This window comes from Ictalurus punctatus, chromosome 2 (genome assembly GCF_001660625.3).
Source record: "Ictalurus punctatus breed USDA103 chromosome 2, Coco_2.0, whole genome shotgun sequence".
In the NCBI taxonomy this organism is placed as follows: domain Eukaryota; kingdom Metazoa; phylum Chordata; class Actinopteri; order Siluriformes; family Ictaluridae; genus Ictalurus; species Ictalurus punctatus.
In genome coordinates this window covers 20,379,647-20,403,646 of record NC_030417.2, presented here as the reverse complement: position 1 = coordinate 20,403,646, position 24,000 = coordinate 20,379,647, and the positions used below count along the sequence as shown (strand labels likewise).

General features: G+C 39.7%; 1 protein-coding gene across 1 annotated transcript; it reads left to right on the top strand.

Annotated features, from left to right (window-relative positions):
* Window positions 1-4,069: 4,069 nt before the first annotated feature.
* Window positions 4,070-21,335, top strand: LOC108259106 (prolyl endopeptidase). The gene is made up of 15 exons (XM_017458322.3): window positions 4,070-4,265; window positions 4,639-4,713; window positions 6,598-6,731; window positions 7,117-7,247; window positions 9,027-9,236; window positions 9,752-9,873; window positions 11,262-11,367; window positions 12,039-12,230; window positions 14,270-14,467; window positions 14,554-14,657; window positions 14,862-14,998; window positions 15,167-15,261; window positions 18,998-19,129; window positions 19,499-19,655; window positions 20,549-21,335. The coding sequence occupies exons 1-15, from the start codon at window positions 4,224-4,226 to the stop codon at window positions 20,841-20,843; spliced, it is 2,130 nt and encodes a 709-aa protein (XP_017313811.1). The 5' UTR covers window positions 4,070-4,223; the 3' UTR covers window positions 20,844-21,335.
* The last annotated feature ends 2,665 nt before the right edge of the window (window positions 21,336-24,000 follow it).

Here is a 24,000-nt window from a genome sequence, read left to right as displayed (position 1 = left end):
ATGCCAATGACGAAGACAATGCTCCCTACCGCACCATTCTCTCTGCCAGTGCCCATGGTCAGCTCCTATCGCCCTGGGCACCACCTCTACGCTGCTGCAAGCTTATTACTCCCTCCCAGTGGCCGACGCAGCTGATTACAAGACTCTGAAAGGAGAAATCCTCACCCACTGTGGCTTGTCCCCTGTCAACACGGCAGAAGAGTTCCATCACTGGACCTACCATCCCACCTCCACCCCTCGAGCCCAGATGCTGCCCCACATTGCTAAGCGGTGGCTGCAGCCAGAACTGTGTGCTGCCAATGAGATCACTGAGTGGGTGGTTCTGGACCGTTTTCTGTGGGCTCTGCTACCCAAAGAGCGGAAAGCCATGGGGATGAGAGGAGCTAACAACCCCTGAGAGATGCTGGAGATCCTCGAGCAAGCGCTTGCCACCCTGGATATTGGCAGGGGTGAGTGGCAGAAGTTCAACCCAGGAGTCCACTATAACCAGGGGCCCAGCCGGGTCGACCCCTCTCTACAAGGAGAGGAACCACCACGGCAGCCTCCATGCCCATGGAACTCCCCGGGACCCAAGTCTGTCATGCCTTCATGGCCCATGGAGAAGAGGACGCTGCCACCTGAGCTGCTTCAGGTGAGACACCTTCTCCCTATCCCTATCTCATCTGTGTCTTTCCAGGTCACCCAAGCGGGAAACCTTGCTTTGCAAGACCTGGAAGATAGAGGAGGTGAACCAATACCCCAATTAGTGGCTGCTGGCCTCATTCTTTCTGGTAGAAAATGGCCTTCTCTATCACCAAATTGAGCGCCGGGGCCAGGTTTGCAATCTATTGCTGATCTCCCTCTCCAAAACTCAGCCCTTGATGCACCTGGTCCACCCGCACCCTATGGGGGGACATCTGGATCCCCAAAACACCCTGGAAAAACTACGCGACAGATTCTTCTGGCCCAGCATGGAAGCTGAAGTCCAGGCCTTCTGCAGGCAGGGCCCTCGATGCCAGTGCACCACATCCTTGAAACCACCTCCAGTTCTCCTCATCTGGCCACCCATCATTGGCGTCCCTTTCGAATGGATTGGCATGGACCCGGAAGGGCAATTCTCGAAATCTGCCCAGGGCCCAGTACATCCTGGTGATCCTGGACTATGCCACTAGATACCCCGAGGCGGTCCTCCTGAGAAAAGCCACTTCTCAAAACATCGCGAGGGAACTCGTGCTGCTGTTCAGCCATGTCAGGATCCCCAAAGACCTGCTCACAGACCAAGGTATGCCTTTTGTTTCTAAACTCATGGGTGATCTGTGTCACCTGTTGCAGGTGAAACACCTGAGGACCTCTGTCTACCACTCCCAGACAGACAGCCTCATCAAGAGTTTCAATCAAATGCTCAAGAGTATGCTGATACGGGTGGTAGAATAAGGAGGATGGAACTGGGACCTCCTCCTCCCCTTTGTACTCTTGACCATCTGAGTAAACCCTCAGGCCTCTACTGGCTTCAAACCCCCCCCCCCCCCTTTTCAGACAGCAACCTTGAGGACTGTTGGACATGGACCGGGAGCCCTGGGAAGATCAACCCATTTCGCTCCGTAGTCAAATACGTCCAAGAGATGCAGGAGCGGATCGACAGGGTGATGCCAATCATCCGAGAACACATGGAAGCCGCCCAACGAGATCATCAGAGTGTCTACAACCAGCCCGCTCAGCCTCTGGAAATCCAGCCAGGCGACCAAGAGCTTCTCCTAGTCCCAAAAACCTCCTGCAAGTTCCTGGCTCACTGGCAGGGCCGGAACAAAGTCCTGGAGAGAGTAGGCCCAGTAAACTATCACCTGCAACAGCCCAGTAAGCATGCCAACACACAGAAATATCACATTAACTTCTTAAAGAAGTGGGTCCAGCCTGCTCCTGTGGTGTCCACCTTTGCCATTGTCTCCCCAGATCCCAGAGAGCGTACCTTGTTCCAGCAGGGAGAAGACCTGAGCCCAACACAAAGACAGCAGCTGACAGAACTAGTGGATCAGCATTCTGACTTCTTCTCCACCAAGCCAGGGCTGACACACCTGCTGCAGCATGAGATTAAGACCCTGTTATTGCATCCCGGAAGCTCGTTGTCAATCTATTGAGGAGGAGGTTAGCCGGATGCTGCGGAACGGAATCAAAAGAGGAGTCAACTAGTCCCTGGGCCAGCTCCATTATGGTGGTTCCGAAACCCAAGGTAGCCTTTGGCTGTGTAACGACTTCTGGAGGCTATATGCAGTCTCAGACTTCGACAGCTACCTCCTGCCTTGAGTCAACAAACTGGTGGAGCAGCTGGGCAGATCCCGGTTCATATCCACCCACGACCTGACAAAAGGGTACAGGCAAGTCACCCTGAAAAGGCCAAGACCTCCTTCAGTACTGCCAGCAGCCACTGGCTGTACCAGCTTCTACCCTTCAGCCTGTATGGGGCTCCAGCAACCTTCCAACAACTGATGGACATCGTCCTGAGACCGCACCGGCCATTCACGGCTGCTTTCCTGGATGATGTCATTCACTCTCTACCTGGGCAGACCTCCTCCACCACCACCAGGAAGTACTCAGGAGCCTCCAGAAACCTGGGGCTGACAGAGGCACAGTACCTGGGGTACCACATTGGCCGGTGTCTGCTCAAAACCTCAGGAGAAGAAAAGAGGCCCTGAAAGTCTATCCCCGGCCAACCTCTAAAAAACAAGTACGTCCCTTCTTGTGGCTAGCGGAGTATTACCGAAGGTTCATACCTAACTTCTCCTCTCTAGCTTCCCCCTTCTCAGATCTCACCAAGAAGGATCAACTGGACTGGGTGCGCTGGACTGACGAGGCGCAGCAAGAATTCCAGGCCCTCGAAGGGATCCTCACCAGCTCTCCAGTCCTCAGTAACCCAGACTTCGGCCATCCATTTACGAACGCCATTTATGGCCATTTACCAACCCCTCTAGACAGGGCTGGGGATGGTCCTGTCCCAATCATTCGATGGGGAAAAGCACCTATACATTCTATATGGTCCATTATAGTACAGAAATGTCACAGTGATGCAATCCTATTGTCAAGCCACTCCTGAACCAGGACAATGTCAGAAGCATCATACCTTGGCTAAGGAGAAAAAGAAGTGGACCATTGCTCAGTGGTCCAAAGGCCTCTTTTCAGATGAAAGTAAATTTTGCATTTAATTTGGAAATCAAGGTCCCAGAGTCTGGAGGAAAAGTGGAGAGGCACAGAAACCAAGTTGCTTGAAGTCCAGTGAGAAGTGTCCACAGTCAGTGATGATTTTGGATGCCATGTCATCTGCTTAACATAACATAAGCTTTCAGGTGGTCAACATTTCTGTATTATGAGAACTCTGTGAGTTGTGCGTATGATCCCAATATCACCAAGAACTCCATATACAGAGTGAAGCACGTGGAAACATCATGATATGGAGCTACTTCTCTTCAAACAGTACTGGGGCTTTACACACTATCAAAGGAATCATGAATGGAGCAATGTACTGAAGCATACAGCATTAGAGGAGAATTTAATCTCCTCCTCATTGGCCAAGAAATTAAACCTCGGGAAAAGACGGACATTTCAACAAGGAAGATTCATTTATGGAAGATTTTACAATTGTGACTCCATCAAGGGATCACTGTAACTTTTATTATGGCAAGAACCACAAAGCTGCAAAATGGTTTTGCAGCAAAGTGTACAAAGGTGTAGTGTCTGAACATTTATTTTTCCTCAAAAAATGTAGTTTGTTAAACATATCTTTGATAAGGTTTATGAGTGCATATATATATATATATATATATATATATATATATATATATATATATATATATATACACACACACACACACACACACACACACACACACACACACACACACACAATTACAAAGTCTGTCTGTAAATTTTATGTGTATATATGCACTGGAAGTATATTAAATATAAATTTAAATATTAAATATTAAATAACAATAACACACAGCCAGGAAGATTTTAGCAAACACTACTGCATCTATACTTCATTTCATCCCGTCTCCTGTGACATCACACATCACTTCCTGTCAGGCCGGAACACAGAGAGGGAGGAACAAGGGAGTTGATTTGCTTTTGCTTTCACTTTGCACTCTCGGCAACTGACTCACTGAGTATCTGTGGACACTCACACACTCTAAATACACACACGAGCAAGAAATTAGCTGAAAGGACAGAAAAACACAGTCTGATCCTTTTACATGGCTTTCAAATACCCCGAAGCACGACGAGATGAGAGTAAGGTGAGCATGGGTTTCACTTTTATACACACGCATACACACACACACACACACACACACACACTTGCTCTTTTGTTCTTCCAGTTTCTCTTAAGAAAAACTGATATGTACACCCCCCCCACACACACACACCTATGGAAAGTTTGAGTAGCTCACGCTCCTATATCCAGTTGTCATGCTTAGTCACGCTGACCGTGTGTGTGTGTGTGTGTGTGTGTGTGTGTGTGTGAGGGGTCAGATGTCACCAGGGTGATAGTTATTTATACAGCGTTCACTGGAAACGAAACCTGCATACATTTAATGTATTTTATAATTCAGATTGAAAGTGTAGGTTTCAAATTATGTGAATCTCTCTCTGTGTGTGTGCGTGTCTCAGGTGGATGACTATAATGGTGTAAAAATCCCTGATCCGTACTGGTGGTTGGAGGACCCTGATAGTGACGAGACCAAGGTGATGTAATAATAATAATAATAATAATAATAATAATAATAATAATAAAACTAGAAGTAGAAGTTGGTCCCATTAGGTCACCATGTCTACTAACATTTACAACCACAATTCCAAAAAAGTTGGGACAGTATGGAAAATGCTGATAAAACAAAGAGAAGTGATTTGTAAATGTACTTTAACTTGTATTTAAATAAAAAGGTATTTGATGTTTTATCTAATCAACTGCATAGTTTTTTGGAACATAAATGTTTATTTTGAAATTGATGCCAACATGTTCCAAAAAAGTTGGGACAGGGGCAAATTAGGACTAATAGTGATGTGACAAGTTGAAATAAGGAGGTGATGTGAAACAGGTGAGGCAATCATCTAATCATAGTATATAAGGAGCCTCCAAAAAGAAGGCCTAGTCCTTCAAGAGCAAGGATGGGTCGAGGCTCGACAATCTGCCAACACATGTGTCAGCGAATAATCCAACACTTTGAGAACAACATTCCCCAAAGACAAATCGGTAGGATTTGGGCATTTCACCTTCTACAGTGCACAATATAATTAAAAGATTCAAGGAATCCGGTCAAATCTCGGTGTTTAAAGGGCAAGGCCAAAAACCACTTCTGAATGCGCGTGATCTCCGATTCCTCAGACGTCACTGTCTTAAAAACCATCATGAGTCTGTAATGGATATCCTGACATGGGCTCGGGAATATTTTGGTAAAACTTTGTAAGTCAACACTATTCGCCGCTGCATCCACAGATGCCAGTTAAGTGCATGGTTGCATAAGCAGAGAGTGCGGGTGCTAGCATGACCTGTCTCAGTTTGAGGTCATCAGGTCATCTGTGGCACAATATGAAGCGCAAAATAAGGCTATAAAGGCCCTATAGAGTTGCACAGCTGAGGAAATGCATAATGAATGGATTGGGGAAAATTCTGATTGCTAAACTTAACCAACTGGTGTCTTCAGCGTCCAAACGCTTAGCAGTGTTATTAAAAGTAAAGGTGATGATAGACAGTGGTGAACAGTCGACTACCTTTTTTGGAGTGAGTCATCAGATTTGAAATGAGTGTATATTTTCAAAAATATATTAGATTCACAAAGTAAAGCATCAAATAATGTGTTAATAATTTGTTCTCAATATAGTACAGGGTGAATTGAATTTTCAAATGACACTTTTTGTTTGGGTTTTTTTGCATTTTCCATACTGTCCCAACTTTTTCAGAATTGGTGCTGTATTTATTTACTTATTTACTTCCATTTCAGAATGTTTGTTTGTTTGTTTATTTGTTTATAAATCCGTTTTCTATTTAACCTCTTTAACAATATTACAAATATAGTATTTTAGTATTATTTTAATTATAAATTTTAGAATGTTGATGATTCTATGATTGTTATTATATTTAATTTTCATTCTTTAACATTTAATTTCTTTTAACATTTAATTTAATTTTATTTTTATTTTCAGAATGTTGAGGGTTTAATTTTATTCCAATATTTTCAGACCTGCATAGTTATTTTGTTTGAGTGTTTGTTTTTTTACTTTGAAACACTTTTTTCTATGTTCTCCCTTTTATTTATTTGTTTTTCTTTTTGACGTCCAACTTTAGAATGTTGAGGTATTTTTGAAAAAAAATTGTAGAATTGGTTTTTAGAATATTAAAGCAACTCTCTGTTGTGGCATTTTGTAAAAAGATTCAAATTTCTGAAGGAAAAAAGTCCACTTTGAACAAACACGCCAAGACAAGTGTGTGTAATGTTTCTATATTAAAATACAAGATAAGGTCCAGGTAATAAGAACAGAAAATTAAGAAGAGAACGTGTGTGTGTGTGTGTGTGTGTGTGTGTGTGTGTGTGTGTGTGTGTGTGTGTGTGTGTGTGCGTGTGTGTGTAGGCGTTTGTAGAGGAGCAGAATAAACTGACCATGCCCTTCCTGGATCAGTGTGAAGTTCGAGAGCAGTTTCATCAACGCCTCACTGAACTGTACAACTACCCCAAATACAGCTGCCCTTATAAGAGAGGAGACAGGTACACACGCACAGAATCATATTTTAAGTGAAGGTGATTATTGTCCTATAACAGCACAGTCTGAAGTGTTTTATTCCTCTCCTTTTCCACAGTAATCTGCCTATAATTACAATTTTTTTTTTTTTTAAATCTGTTTATAGTTGTGGAACATCAGTGAAACAAGTTCCTTCCTGTTCTCACTTACATCATAGCAGCTATAAGCAGTCCTTCCCTCACTAGCCACTCTTTATTCTCTCTCCTCAAGTTAATTTGACAAAAAATGAACTGTAGCTTGTCATGTTAAAGACGCAACACTCAGCGCACTGAACAAACCGATCTGAAATAAAATAAAACCGCTGTGTTTCTGTTTGTAATAACTCTCAGTAATGACCTCGTTGCCTCGCAGGTATTTTTACTTCCATAATAAGGGACTGCAGAATCAGGATGTTTTGTACGTACAGAACTCTCTAAACAGTCCGGCTTCTGTGTTCTTCGATCCTAACACACTGTCTGAGGATGGAACCGTGGCTCTCAAGAGTGGGTTCTCAACAATACACACACACACACATATATACAGAATATACAGTATCTCACAAAAGTGAGTTCACCCCTCACATTTTTGTAAATATTTGATTATATCTTTTCATGTGACAACACTGAAGAAATGACACTTTGCTACAATGTAAAGTAGTGAGTGTACAGCTTGTGTAACAGTGTAAATTTGCTGTCCCCTCAAAATAACTCAATACACAGCCATTAATGTCTAAACTGCTGCCAACAAAAGTGAGTACACACCTAAGTGAAAATTTCCAAATTGGGCCTAAAGTGTCAATATTTTGTGTGGCCACCATTATTTTCCAGCACTGCCTTAACCCTCTTGGGCATGGAGTTCACCAGAGTGTCACAGGTTGCCACTGGATCCTCTTCCACTCCTCCATGATGACATCACGGAGCTGGTGGATGTTAGAGACCTTGTGCTCCTCCACCTTCCATTTGAGGATGCCCCACAGATGTTCAATAGGGTTTAAGTCTGGAGACATGCTTGGCCAGTCCATCACCTTCACCCTCAGCTTCTTTAGTGTGTTTGGGGTCGTTATCATGCTGGAATACTGCCCTGTGGCCCAGTCTCCGAAGGGAGGGGATCATGCTCTGCTTCAGTTTGTCACAGTACATGTTGGCATTCATGGTTCCCTCAATGAACTGTAGCTCCCCAGTGCCGGCAGCACTCATGCAGCCCCAGACCATGACACTCCCACCACCATGCTTGACTGTAGGCAAGACACACTTGTCTTTGTACTCCTCGCCTGCTTGCTGCCTCACACGCTTGATACCATCTGAACCAAATAAGTTTATCTTGGTCTCATCTGACCACAGGACCTGGTTCCAGTGATCCATGTACTTAGTCTGCTTGTCTTCAGGAAACTGTTTGCGGGCTTTCTTGTGCATCATCTTTAGAAGAGGCTTCCTTCTGGGACGACAGCCATGCAGACCAATTTGATGCAGTGTGCGGCATATGGTCTGAGCACTGACAGGCTGACCCCCCACCCCTTCAACCTCTGCAGCAATGCTGGCAGCGCTCATACGTCTATTTCCCAAAGACAACTTCTGGATTTGACCCTGAGCACGTGCACTCAACTTCTTTGGTCGACCATGGAGAGGCCTGTTCTGAGTGGAACCTGTCCTGTTAAACCGCTGTATGGTCTTGGCCACCGTGCTGCAGCTCAGTGTCAGGGTCTTGGCGATCTTCTTATAGCCTAGACCATCTTCATGTAGAGCAACAATTCTTTTTTTCAGATCCTCAGAGAGTTCTTTACCATGAGGGGCCATGTTGAACTTCCAGTGACCAGTATGAGGGAGTGTGAGAGCGATGACACCAAATTTAACACACCTGCTCCCCATTCACACCTGAGACCTTGTAACACTAACAAGTCACATGACACCGGGGAGGGAAAATGGCTAATTGGGCCCAATTTGGACATTTTCACTTAGAGGTGTACTCACTTTTGTTGTCAGCAGTTTAGACATTAATGGCTGTGTGTTGAGTTATTTTGAGGGGACAGCAAATTTACACTGTTACACAAGCTGTACTCTCACTACTTTACATTGTAGCAAAGTGTCATTTCTTCAGTGTTGTCACATGAAAAGATATAATCAAATATTTACAAAAATGTGAGGGGTGTACTCACTTTTGTGAGATACTGTATGTATATACACCCACACTGCTTGTCTATCTCACATTATCTTCACTGATGAATTGGTCATCCTGCTGTGTGTGTGTGTGTGTGTGTGTGTGTGTGTGTGTGCGCGCGCGTGCAGTGGGCCGTCTGTCAGAGGGCTGTGAGTATTTTGCATACGGTCTGAGCAGCGCTGGTTCTGATTGGGTGACGGTGAAGTTTATGAAGGCTGATGATGTCACTCAGCTTCCTGATGTCCTGGAGAGAGTGAAGTTCAGCTGTCTCGCCTGGAGCCATGATGCCAAGGGCATCTTCTACAACTGCTACCCCCTGCAGCACGGCAGAGCTGACGGTAATGCTGCGTGCGTGTGTGTGTGTTTGTTTGTGCTTGCACGTGTGCGTATGTGTGCGAGTGTGCGTGCGAGTGCACACATGTGTGTGTGTGTGGTAGATATATAACATATATATATATATAAAAATTTATATATATATATAAAATTTAATTAAATAATAAATGTTTTTAAGCATTAAAACTGCAGTGCAAGTTATATACAGTACACACAGGCTGGTTTAATATTTAATCCTGTTTATCAATCTAGTGAAAACAGAACAACAAATAAAGGATAAATAAAAGCTAGATTCATTTTTAAATAATAAAAAATAATGTACATTTTAAATACAAAGAAAGTTTTGGACTTTTATTTTGTAACTCAGAAGTATAATTACTTCATAATTACTAGACACTGTGTGTCTGTTTTAAGGCATGAATGTAAAAACGTACACGTTTCTCTTTTTAATGCCTAAGTAACAACATCATCATCAACAACAACAATAATAACAATAATAAAAAGAAGAATTTTACTGCAGGCACAGAGACGACCACTAACCTGAACCAGAAACTCTACTACCATGTGATCGGCACCAGCCAATCAGAGGACGTGTTGGTGGCCGAGTTCCCGGAGAATCCAAAATGGCACAGCAGCGTCACTGTGAGAGAAACAGCATGGTCACATGACCTCACTCAGCAAGGACACGCCCACTTTTTCACCTAAACTTGTAGAAACCAGTGCTAGAAATGATAGAGATGGAGAGAGAGACAGAGAGAGAGAGATTACTAACATTTTGCCTCATTTATTAAACTGGATATGAATGGATTTATTCGTAAATCATTAGTACAAGCATTTACACAACAGATTTGATACTGATGAAAATCCTGTAAATACGGAAAACCTTCGTAACCTACTCGTGGTCCTGAGTGTGATAAGAAGACGACTTGATCAACTTCCAATCATATAATCTGCATGGATTACTGCATGTTTATATCGGGAATATACTGGGGAGTTTAAACTATGTATGTTTATTACATTTGCAGTGTTTAGCAGACACCCCTATCCAGAACAACTTATAGTAGAGCTTTGGAGTCTCGATCAAAAACACATCTTCATGCTAGTTCACTCGCTCAGGGACTCAGAGCTCCATCCAGAACATTTAGTGAAAACTAGTGTTTTATTTTATTAGCATAAATTAAAGAATAAAAAAAATGAAGAAAGTGACACAGCCATAAATTAAAACAAATAAAATTAACCATTTAATTGAGAAAGGAAACGGCGGTGTAAAATAAACTGTCTGTCTGCGCAGAGCCATTAAGCCGTAAACAAACACCTCAGCTGACGGAGGATTTAGCGCTCTCTTACTATTATTATTATTAATATTATAATATATTATTCAAATATTTTTACTGGTATAGAAGTGAGTAAAAAGAACTTCCACTTCTGCCTTTCAGCCTTTACTCTGATTGCTCATTTCATGCTCCTAGCTGCCTGTGCACTTTACCTTTTATGGAGTTTTGTGGGCATTGCAAATGAGCTGTGTCAGGAACACAGTTTGCACATTAATGGCAAATCAGCATTTCTGAAACCTTTGTAAATCCAGCGGAATATTTCAGTTCTGTTTGAGCGTACGCAAACGTTTACACATAACTTTACACACAACTTTGCTAAAAGACTTGATAAACGAGGCCTAATGTTTGCAGAGTTCAGGTTTATCACATGACCTCACCACAAACCTTTAATTTCACTTTTTTTTACTTCCGTTTTTTTTTTTTTTTTTTTAATTATTAATTATGGGTTTATTCACATCATTTTATATTTTATCAACATTTGCTCAGCTGGGTCAAAGTGGGTTTAATTACCAGCTACAAATAAACACACATATACATACACACACACCATGTAACTTTACATTATAGTGTAATGTATCATAATTAACATCAAGTACATTAAAAATTACCAATAAAAAATTATCATGGAATGTAGTAGTATAAAGTACTGACTCTCAATCTCTTTCTCTCTCTCTCTCTCTCTCTCTCTCTGTACAGATATCAGATGATGGACGTTATGCTGTGTTGTGCATCACTGAGGGTTGTGAGCCTGTTAACCAGTTGTGGTACTGCGACTTACACCAGCTTCCCAAAGGCATCTCAGGTGAGTGTGTGTGAAAAAAACCCTCTTATTATTAATATTTTTATTATAAATTAGTTTTATTCTGACTGGAGTAGATTACGTTACACCCTATGTAGTGCACATATGTAGCGAACATAAATCCAATTTGGGATTCAATTATTAAAAATTCCTGCATGAGGAATATTTGAAAGGGATTGATTACAGATTGTATAAACTCAACAACGTTTCAGTTTGTGATTATTTTCATGGGTATTGGTAAGAAAACAGCACAATTGTCTGTGATGTATGTGATCTAATTACACAATGGGGCTGTGTATAATGTTATACACTTATTAATATTCATTATACTCATCATTATTCTGTATATGTTCTTTATACACTCATTAATGTCCCCATTTAATGGCTTCTTAGCTGTGATTTGATTTTGTACATTGAAGTGCTCAACTGATTTTCACAACATCCAATAACGTTCAAGATACACCGAGATACGTTCGAGATACGGGGGTGGGGCATATACATTCTAGAGAGCATTTAATTGGACAATCATGAACTTTAACACAAGCATGAATAATCATAACACTTACCTATAAAATTAAAATAGAATATCGTTTATTTTAATATTCACGTAATATTCAAATAATTGCAGTCCAAACGAGTGCATATTGAGTCATTTATTTCTGTGTACTGTGTAGGTTTGCTGCCGTGGGTGAAGCTGGTGGAAACGTTCGAGGCGCAGTACTCCTACGTGACCAACGAGGGCACTGTGTTCACCTTCCGCACTAACCTGGACGCTCCGAACTACCAAGTAATCAACATCGACCTGCAGGAGCCAGAGAGGGAGAACTGGAGAACGCTGATCCCTCAACACGAGAAAGATGTTCTGGGTAAACACACACACACACACACACACACACACACACACACACACACACACACACACAAAACACTCACAGACATACATTCAGAAAGAAACCGACAGACAGAAAGAAGAGAAAGACAGAACATGAGAGAGAGGGAGAGAGACAGACAACGAGCGAGAGACACTCAATAAGAGACAGACAGAAAGAACGAGAGAGACGGATAACGAGAGAGAAAGATAGACAGAACGAGAGAGACGGACAACGAGAGAGTGAGACAGACAATGAGAGAGGGACACAGATGAGAGAGAGAGAGAGAGACAGAAAGAAAGAGAGACGGGGGAGGCAGAAAAACACAGAGAGAAACAATAATTTTGTAGTTCCTCCTCTTCCTAAAAGTTACACCGCCCCCCCCCCCCCCCCCCCCCCCGCCCCCCCCCCCCACACACACACACACACACACAGTTCCTATTTTCTCTGCAGTTTCTTTTGACCTGCTGTCCTGTGGTGTTCCTGCTGATTTCCTAACTCCTGTTTCCTGTTTCGACTGAAAATGATGAAAGGCCTCTGCGGTGTTGATTTAGTGGACCTTTTTTCTCAGAAGTTCTGACCGCAGCGAGGACTCAGGACTTTCACTGCACTGTGTTTCTCTGGATGAGAAAGAGGAAGTGAGCAGTGTGAATTTAACAGGCGTGAATTTTGGGGATAATACTGGTTTTTAATATTTACGTGATTTTTTTTACGCTAACTCTGCAGGATTAGAGTGGAGCTGGCAGTGTGTTTATTTAGAAAGTGAGCTGGTCTTTCATGGCATGTCGTTAGCGGAGTGCTGGTCAGGAGTCTGTAGATGATGTTTACATGAAGGGATTGAAGAAACAAAAATATTTTTAAAAATAATAGTAACTATTACAACAATTGAACTGATTTTCTAGATTCAATTCAATTCAATTCAATTTTATTTGTATAGCGCTTTTTACAATAGACATTGTCTCAAAGCAGCTTTACAGAAATATCAACATGGTATACAGATATTAAAGGTGCGAATTTATCCCAACTGAGCAAGCCACTGAGTGGCGACAGTGGCAAGGAAAAACTCCCTAAGATGTCCTAGATCATTTGTGTTAGTAGATTTCCTAATCATTATACATTATATCATTATCTCTTCACACCACTGGTTAAACTCAAGCTTTGTTGTAATCCTGGTTTTGTTAATCTGCCTTGTTAATCTTGTTTTTGTAAATCTGGTTTTGTTAATGAGGGTTTAGTTAATCATGCGTTATTAATCTGTTTTTGGTAATCTAGTTTTGTTAAACTCTGTCTCTTTGTTAACCTGGCTTTAGTAATCTAGTTTTATTAATCTTTCTTTCTTAATTCAGATTTTTTAATCTCAGTTTGATAACCTGTCTTTGTTAATATGTCTTTTTTAATTCACATTTTTTAATATCTGGCATTGTTAATCTGTTTTAGTTCATCTGGATTTAATAATCTGGTTTTGTTCATTTGTCCTCAGTTTAGCTTTGTAAATCTGGATTTGCTCATCTGTCTTTGTTAATCTAGGTTTATAAATATGGATTTCCTTAAACTTGGTTCTGTTAATCTGGTTTTTTAAATCTGATTCTGTTAATCTTTGTCAATCTTTATTTGTTAAAATTTGGAAACCTGACTTCCAGTCCAGAATGTGTGTGTGTTTTTTTTTATTTGGCTCGGCTTCTTGTCACTAGTCTTTCAAGCAGGCAAACGTCCGTGTGTTCTTGAAAGTGATGTCATGACTGTGCTTGCTATTGGTACTGTAACTCTAGCTAGCATGCTAACTCTATACTTTTTGGGGGCAGAGCTTTGTGTACATGGGTGGAAATGGTCACGGGCTCAGTAAGTAAAAAAAAAAATCATTCAAATCTCATACAACTCCACCCAATTAACCATTACAGACATTTTCCCTCATAAATCCAACCTAATGCACATTTTGTTAATCTGGATTTGTTAATCCTGCCCTGATATTCTGGATTTATTTTTATTTATTATTTTTGCATTCATCCTGGTTTATGAGTTGTTTATTTTGCCTGTAGGGTTTGTGGAATGTGTGAACCAGAGCTTCCTGTTGGTGAATTACGTACGTGACGTGAAGGACACACTCCATCTGTATGAACTCTCGTCCGGACGTTGGATTCGTGAGCTGCTGTTAGACGTGGGCACAGTGGCGGGGCTCAGCTGCAAGAAGAAACACACTGACTTCTTCTACAAGTTCACCTCCTTCACCACACCTGGTGGAGTACATAATTCATCTTCATAATCTACATAATAATAATAATAATAATAATAATAATGTGTGTGGGTGAACTTTCACCTGCAGGAATCATCTACCACTATGACCTGAGCAAACCGGATGCAGAGCCCACAGTGTTCAGACAGGTGGAGGTGAAGGGTGTGCAGTTCTCAGATTATCAGACCAGCCAGGTATACACACACACACACACACACACACACACACACACACACACCAATTACTGAAGATTCCTATACCAGTGTGTCAGTCACTTGCTCATAAATTACATGTCATTTAGCACAGATGAATGCTAAAATGTCAAAGCTCTGTTGATTTCAATTCACTCCACTCATAAAGTAAATGAACATGATTGTGTGTGTGTATGTGTTTTGCAGGTTTTCTATCCTAGTAAAGATGGCACAAAGATCCCGATGTTCCTGGTTCACGCTCGCGGTTTACAAAAGGACGGCTCACACCCCGTATTTCTGTACGGATACGGAGGCTTTGAGAACGCCATTCAACCCTACTACAAGTGTGTATTCTACACTAATGTGTGTGTGTGTGTGTGTGTATGTGTGTGTGTGTGTGTGTGTGAGTTTGACTGCAGCATTGGCAACATTGCAACTGCAATATATACGCTAGCTTGTGTAATTATATAAAATTATTGTGTGTGTGTGTGTGTGTGTTTGTGTGTGTACAGTACAGCGAACCTGCTCTTCGTCAGACACCTGGGTGGGATTCTGGCCGTGGCCAACATCCGAGGAGGAGGAGAATACGGTCAGACATGGCACAAAGGTACCCAGAACCTCCGATGGTCTATCAGACATGATGTGTTTACTGTCTGAAGTTCTTTACTTTTACACCAGAGGTACGTGGCTAATGTTGCTAACAAATAATGGAAGCTTACAGCCTCCAGTTTATCACGGTGTATTAAATGAGTGTGTAAATCATCACACATTCACCTGAAGTGACCGTCTCAGAGATAAACAGTTTCATAAAATAGCAGAATAAATAAATAAAACTTTATAATCGTGTGGCTCATATCATAATGTGCAATCCCTCCATTAAACTTTAGGCCATGCCTGCTAGCTGAATGATATACTACCTGTGCAGTGCCGCCACACTGTGCAGTTTTTTTCTCACAGAGATATGCTCTCTTCAATGTTAAGAAAGAAAAATAATTTTTGAGTATTTCAATATTTAAAAAAAAGAAGAAGAAATTAGTGTTAAATATTTCAATAGTACAATGGGCTGTAGAACTCGAGACGTTTTCTGTATCGACTCGACTTGCCTTGGATCTGTTGACATTTGTACTCAGACTTGGGCATTGGTCTTGCTCAATATGGTCTTAGTCTTGATTGAGAGTAAAAATAATTTGCCTTTTCTTTTTGCATACACAAATTTAGGCAAGTAGTAACTCCTTGTAGAAAACCAGCCTGATCATCATAACACTCATATGAAGCCAAATAGCTGAAGGAAAGGCCTGTGGAAATTAAGGATTTGAATTGTCCTTGACCCCCACTTGGTCTTGACTCAAACTCCTTATCTTGGCCTTCAAAATGGCAGTCTTGATTATAGCTCTATACTGTATTTTAGTAGTCATCAATCTAGCTTCAGTAAACATTATCAGATTTATAAACACTCCAGTCTGCCAGGGGGCAGTGGAGATAGTTACAGGTCATATGTGCTATTAGTTATGCATAAAAAAGCCATTATTTCATTTTTGTCTGGCAAACTGTATAAAAAATTAAGCATGATGCAAACCTATATGAATAAATCAGGAATATAATAGCAACTAAGCTAAGCATGGAATAGTCCTCAAACATCCAGCAATACTCCATACTGTCCATAACCTGTTCCACATTTTCACCAAGTAAAATTGTGACTTTCTATAAATTTATACAAAATATCTTTCATCTTTGTGCTCAGACAAGAGACTTCTGTTCATTTCTTAAAGGTCAGTTATGAATTTATACATGAATGATTTATATTAATATCATCTTTAATATTTAACTTACCTTAAAGGGAGGTAAATTATTTTAGTTGGAGATTGGTGCAACAATTAGACATAACTTTTAATAATAATTCATTTGTCGGTTTATCTCCCAGGACGGAGATATAATCTCAGTCATGTTCAAGTGAGTAGTGAACTTATACAGATGTGTGACTAACGCAGTAAAGCACCAATCAGTCTGTTTTTCAGATCGCAAAATGGCAAAACAGGCAACTAATACGACAAAAAAAGACATTTATTGTGATTACAGGGAAAAAAAATCTTTTAAATTTTGTGTATATGGTATGACATTTCCTCTACAGAAAAGATTTTGGTCAAACAGTAATAAATAAATAAATAACTCTCAAATATTTATATTATTATAATACATTTCAGTTAAATAAAAACGAGCTAATGATCTAGCTAATTTTAGGTCATGTTTTAGCAAAAATATTTCAGGTAATGTTCTAGCAGGAATGTTTTAGGTAATGTTCTAGCAGGAATGTTTTAGGTAATGTTCTAGCAGGAAACTTTAGGTAATGTTCTAGCGGGACATAATTTTAGGTAATGTTCTAGCAGGAATGTTTTAGGTAATGTTCCAGCAGGAATGTTTTAGGTAATGTTCTAGCAGGAATGTTTTAGGTAATGTTTTAGCAGGAATGTTTTAGGTAATGTTCCAGCAGGAATATTTTAATTAATGTTCTAGCAAGAATATTTTTAAGTAATGTTCTAGCAAGAATATTTCAAGTAATGTTCTAGCAAGAATATTTTAGGTAATGTTCTAGCAGGAAACTTCAGGTAATGTTCTAGCAGGAAACTTTAGGAATTTTTTAAGGCATTGTAGCAGACACCCTTGTCTGCCATGGGCGACTTACCATTATCTCATTTATACAACTGAGCAGTTGAGGGTTAAGGGCCTTGCTCAAGGGCCCAGTAGTGGCAGCTTGGCAATCTGGAATTTGAACTCAAACCTTCTGATCAGTAGTCCATCATCATAACCACTGAGCTACTACTACCCTGATTCTGATATTCATGAAATCAGAAAATTGCCAAGAGAGAAATGTTAATTGATTCTATTTGATAGTTTTTTAATGTTGAAATGTTTGATTTAGTGTGTAGATGCTCTTTCCTCATTTGATAACCATGTCACACATTATTCAAAACATCATAACATGGGTGTTGTTATGATGTTTTAAATAAACATCATACTCGCTACCCGATCAGTAGCGTGCAACTTCAGTAATGCGTTTCTCAGGAACAACCCATGTGCATGCCATGACTATCTGATCTGACTGTAGTATTTTCACTTTTCATTCATTTTCATTCATGCCCAACAATTCACTCGAATTGTTTACTGGAACTACAGCTATGTATGGGGCATGAATAGCAGACCAATTAAAATCAACTCATGTCAAAAGGGATCCATCATTGCAAAATACAGATCACTGCAACACATCAGAAAAAAGCACTATCATCCTGAAAACATCTCAAATAGTTTTAGAGGCGGATTCAGATTCATTTTACTTACAGCGTCAAATATAAATATACCATCAAACATAAAAACCCATATCAGTGATATTAGTAATAATAATTAACACTTGCATTAATTTGGGTTTATTTCAGTGTTAACTAAATAATAAATGATCACATTAATGAATCCATCTATGAATGAAAAACATTATGCAAACTTCAATAATTCATCATTAGTGATGTTAGTGTTAACAAAACCATTAACACAAAATGTTTTAAAATAAAATTAGGAACACAACTAATATGAAATAATATTCTTCATAACATAATTTATTAGAATAATTTCTATATTCTATATATATGGGGGGCCTTTAAATAAACATTACTTTAATAAATCGTAATAAATGTAAATATAATCTTAATAAATAAAACTGGCGCTTCTCTAATGTGCATTATTATGACTCGTGTAAGAGCGCCCCCTACAGACAAATTGTGCCGCTCGAGACACCTAGTTTAAGTTCAGAGGAAAAGTTTACACACCCCACGGTTTTTAAAATTGAAATATTATAAATACAAACCTGTATTTGATCATTTATATACAAAGAGAGAACAGACTGTCAAAATGTTAAAATTGTGTCTCTCTGATATAATGAAAATCTTTCAGCTAAAAAGAAGACAAAACAGATTATTTGTTTATTAGGTCCAGTGTTTAGTTAAGACCTTGTGTAAGTGTGTGTGTTATGAAATAGATTTTTCCAACCCTGGCTAATTTGTCATAAAAATGCATTTTTATATCGTTTTATGAATAGTTTAATAAACACAAATGCATGAAGTGATTAGAAATATTTTATATAAATATATTATTATTATTATTATTATTATTATTATTATTATTATTATTATTAAGAATCTACTACTTTCAAGCTCCATTAAAATGAATATAAAAAATGCCCGAAAAAGAAATTACATTAAAATACTTGATTATTTAATGATGTAAAGCTGGCTGTGTGTGTGTGTGTGTGTGTGTGTGTGTGTGTGTGTGTGTGTGTGTGTGTGTGTGTGTTACAGCGGGAACCTTGGCCAATAAGCAGAATTGTTTTGATGACTTTCAGTGCGCGGCTGAGTTTCTGATCCAGCAGGGCTTCACCACGGCGAGCCGCATTGCCATCAACGGAGCCTCTAACGGTGGACTGCTCGTGGGTCTGTAACACACACACACAAACATACACACACACAGACACACACACACACACACACACACACACACACACACACACACACACACAAACATTCTTCTTTATTTAAAGAGAGTTAATAAATAATGTTTTACCTTCCCTTCAGCCTTATTAATTTATACATTTATTTGCATTGACTCTTTGACACTTTTAGATAGAAAGGGCCCAAGTTACAAAGTCATTAATATAAACACAAAACGGTGCTATTTTGCTCAAGAGAAAATTTCTAATTTGGGTTGTACATTTATTTTTATTTCTTTCTTTTTTTAATGTCGTTTTGCATCTTTATTACATCAGGACCTTTAATCTTTTTTTCGTCCTGATGTTCCACCAGCTGCGTGTGTGAACCAGCGTCCCGAACTGTTCGGCTGTGCCGTGGCCGAGGTCGGTGTCATGGACATGCTCAAGTTCCACAAATTCACCATCGGCCACGCCTGGACCACCGACTACGGCTGTGCAGACAACCCCGAGCAGTTCAAATGGCTCATCAAGTACGAAATTATTTATGATCATAATCTTAAATGTACAATTGCAATAATTCTTAAATACAGACCTAGGAATCAAGTAAAAAAAAACTGATTATTACCGTAAAACGTACTGAATTTATTTTAAAAATCCAACTATATTGAAATAAAATGCCATTGGATAATGAATTGATGGATTTTTCCGATTTGTTTTGTAGTTGTGGATGCTGGCCACTAGGTGGCAGATAGCTTACAGTTCAAAATGACCATTTGGCATTAAAAAAAAAATCATACACACACTGAGCAACTAAGAATAAATGTCAATGTCAGTTAACCCAATAAAGTGGTGTGTATTTGTCTATTAAAACTCTGATGCATTATTTTATATGCTAATAGATAGATAATAAACATAATTTCTAGGTAGAAAATGTATTCTGAAATATAAAATGCGTTCAAATTTTCTAAATGGTATTGCATACTTTTCACATAGATGAACATCGGACAAGACAAATGTTTTATTTATTTAGTTTTAAATCCCAAACAAAGTAAAACCTGTATTAATAATAATAATAATAATAATAATAATAATAATAACTTTGCCTTCCTGTGTGTTTTGGGTGGGAAATTAAAATGTAACTGTATTTTATTTTACAGTGTCTTCACAAAAAATGCATACTACACCAAATAAAATATTACAATTTAGAGGCTGAGCAGATATGAGAGCTATAAAGTGTGGATGAGTTGTTACTATGTTATAGACTGAAAACACCTAAATAGAACATGATAAAATATCATGTTACTAATTACAAATTACATTTGTATTTATTTATGTAATAATTAGTAATGTGATGATGTAAGCTGATGATGTGCGACTGTGTGTGTGTGTGTGTGTGTGTGTGTGTGTGTGTGTGTGTGTGTAGATACTCACCCCTCCATAACCTCCCATCTGTGGATTCCGAGGTTCCTCCCTTCCCAGCCATTCTGCTGCTGACGGCGGATCATGATGACCGTGTGGTTCCTCTGCACACACTAAAGTATGCGGCGACACTGCAGCACGGTGTGGGCCGGAGGGCCAATCAGAAACACCCACTCATGCTCCGAGTGGACACACGCAGTGGACACGGAGCTGGAAAACCCACTGCCAAGGCCATTCTTGAGGACACACACATCTTCTCTTTTATAGCTCAGACACTCGGCCTCCACTGGAGAGAGTGAGAGAGAGAGAGAGAGAGAGAGAGAGAGAGAGAGAGAGAGAGAGAGAGAATAAGAGAAATATCACAATTCAGTACACAGAATTACACATTTAAGATAAAACAGCAGCAGCAGCATCTTACCTACATGGGTTGCCAGGTATAACCTTCACAAAGATGTTTTTAAATCCACTGATTTAAACCCTAACCCTGTTCTTGTTTTTATATCAGAGCAGGATCTTCAGCAGCAATGGGATTTTTACTTTTTTCATCTAAATTGTATTTGAGCGGTTTTATTTGGACACTTTCACTCCTACTTGTGTAAAAGCAAAATTACAAAATCTTTCTTATGGGTCTTTACTTCATTACGTTCATAAAAATCATTCATGTTTTCCCCTCTGGCTGAATCCCAAATGATTGAGTGTCCTAGTTCAGTACTGTATAATACCCTATGTAGTGAACATATGTAGTGAACTTGTTTTAAAATCATGAATAAAATAAAACATTTGATTTCTCAGCTTATGTGTAATTATACATATGTGCATATATATTGCATATATATATATATATATATATATATATATATATATATATATATATATATATATATATATATATATATTTGCATCACTTTGGTGTGCAGTAATCATCAGCAGTAATCTCTGGTGATTTTCTCTTGCTTTATGGTTTGTTTCACTGCCATACAATAAGAAAACAAAACTAAATCAAATGAACCAAAAGAATCAAATTGCACTCCGTTTGGGACTCGACTCACACTGGACGGCTGGAGATGTAATACTTGCCAGCACCACTGAGGGGCAGAAGAGCACTGCATCGTTCACCTGAGAACAGAGAGCTGTAGTTTGGACAGAGAAGTTGAGTGTGTTTGTGTTTATAAGAATACAACTTACAACTATAAAGAGTTACGAATATGACATGATTTTTAAATGTGAGGAGCAACAATGTCTGAGGTTTACTCCCCTCTTAGTCCCCCCCCCACACACACACACACACACTCGCACGCACGAATAAAAACAGCAGTTCAATTAACTGACACATGAATCTGGAGTGATTGACAGGTGTGTAAGTGTTTTGAACTCGCCGATATGAACTGACCCCCTGGAAGACCCGCCCCTTCCTCCATCTCACACTAGTAATCGATGGTCTTGAGTTTCCTGCCTGAAAGATGCGCTGATGCGGCATATCCCCGCTTTCTGCCTCTTTATTCATGTGAAACAAAATCTATCACTGTGTTTGACTTAGCAAAGATTACACACGATTTATTAGGGATGCACTGAAGATTTTCAGACAAAAACATTCAAAAATGCCATTAAATAGGACTACAAGCTGCGATAAACCCTCATTCTCTCTCTCTCTCTCTCTCTCTCTCTCTCTCTCTCGCTCTCTGACACAGGAGACTCCTTCCATAAATGTTAAATAAATGTCTCCTAACAAAAAGCAACACATCAACAATTATATTTTACTTTGTTAAACAATACATTTTTATTTTTATTTTGTTTATTATGAGTCTTAGTTTAGAGTACAAGTCCCTGTGAATGAGCTGTTACTAGAAACTATTACTTATTACAAGAGCATTAATATAAACCTGAGATTTGCAGCTGCACTACTGTCAGTGCTGCTGTTACAGAGAATTCAACACCTGGAAAATTCTACACCTGGCATATTCAGGAATCCAGTTACACTCTTAAAAATGACAATGTGATGCGATAGGTGAGTGTTGTTCCTACAAGTGTTGTGTTGTTCCTACAAGTGAACACTAGGTGGCAGCTCAATAACACAACTGCTCTTCAAATTCTAATATATCATTTTAAGCTGAACCAACATTATTCGTGTTTTTTTTCCTGTTGTTGTTTGGACAGTCAGTTCTGCACTCTGACTCCAGAGGCTTTAAAACACACTACATGATAAATGATAATATTTTACTCGAATACAGCAGCACTTTGTCAAGATTTCCTGCTGAGTTTTAATTGAATCTGTAATATTTCCAAACTCTCTCTGTCTCACTCTTCCTCTCTGTGTCTCTCTGTCTCACTCTCAGTCTATCTCTATCTCACTCTTCCTCTCTTTATCTCTCTGTCTCACTCTGTCTATCTCTCTCACTCTCAGTCTGTCAATCTCTCTCTGTGTCTCACTTTTCCTCGCTGTGTCTCACTCTCTCTCTATCAATCTCTCACTCTTCCTCTCTGTATCTCTCTCTGTCTCTGTGTCACTCTATGTCTCTCTGGCTGTCCCACTCTTCCTTTCTGTATCTTTCTCTCTGTGTCTCACTCTTCCTCTCCTTATCTCTCTCCCTGTCTCACTCTTGCTCTCTGTATTTCTCTTTGCCTCACTTTCTCTCTGTCTATCTCTGTCTCATGCTCAGTCTGTCTATCGCTGTCAGTGTCTCATTCCTCTGTGTATCTCTCTTTCTGTATCACTCTCAGTCTAGTGCTCTCTCACACTCTATTGCTCTCTCACGCTTCCTCTCTGTATCTCTCTCACTGTCTCACTATCAGCCTGCCTGTCTGTCTGTCTCTCTTTCCCTCTCTCCCTTTTTGTCTCACTCTCAGTCTGTCTATCAAAGTCAAACTCAAAAGGTTGCTTTATTGGTTTGACAAATCTTCATATTTGTATTGCTAAAGCTTAGGTACAGACAAATTAGAAAATAACTACAGAAATAAATAAGTAGAAACAAACGCACATAGATTCAACAATACTTTTTGAGGTTGATTGTCGGGCCCAGGTCTGACAGTGTTGCTGCAGCAGGTCCAGGTTCTGCTGTAGACCCAGAGGTGGGGGACAGCAGGAGTTTAATCTCTAAGAGGTGCAGAGTGAGACCAGGCGCTGAAGACCGCTCTAAAGTGGAGGCCAATTCGCTGATGTATATACTGAATAGTGTTGGACTTAAACATCAGCCCCATCTCACTCCACGCTCCTGAGAGATGAAATTTGTTTGTTTGTTGCCAATTCTTACTCCGCATTTGTTTCCTGTGTACATGGTTTTAATGAGATCATATGATTTACCCTTACACCACTTTCTAACATTTTATAAAAAAACAAACTGTTATGCCAAATGGAGTCAAAAGCCTTTTTGAAGTCGATAAAACAGGTGAATATTTTAGAATTATTTTTGAATAAGGTATTTTTCAGTGAGGGTGTGTAGGGTGTAAATCTGATCAGCT

Excerpts from the sequence above, each read along its gene's own strand:
- LOC108259106 (XM_017458322.3), top strand. The coding sequence starts at position 4,224 with ATGGCTTTCAAATACCCCGAAGCACGACGAGATGAGAGTAAG. Across the intron at positions 7,248-9,026 it reads TGGAACCGTGGCTCTCAAGA|TGGGCCGTCTGTCAGAGGGC; the intron begins GTGGGTTCTCAA and ends GCGCGCGTGCAG. Across the intron at positions 15,262-18,997 it reads CGGTCAGACATGGCACAAAG|CGGGAACCTTGGCCAATAAG; the intron begins GTACCCAGAACC and ends TGTGTGTTACAG.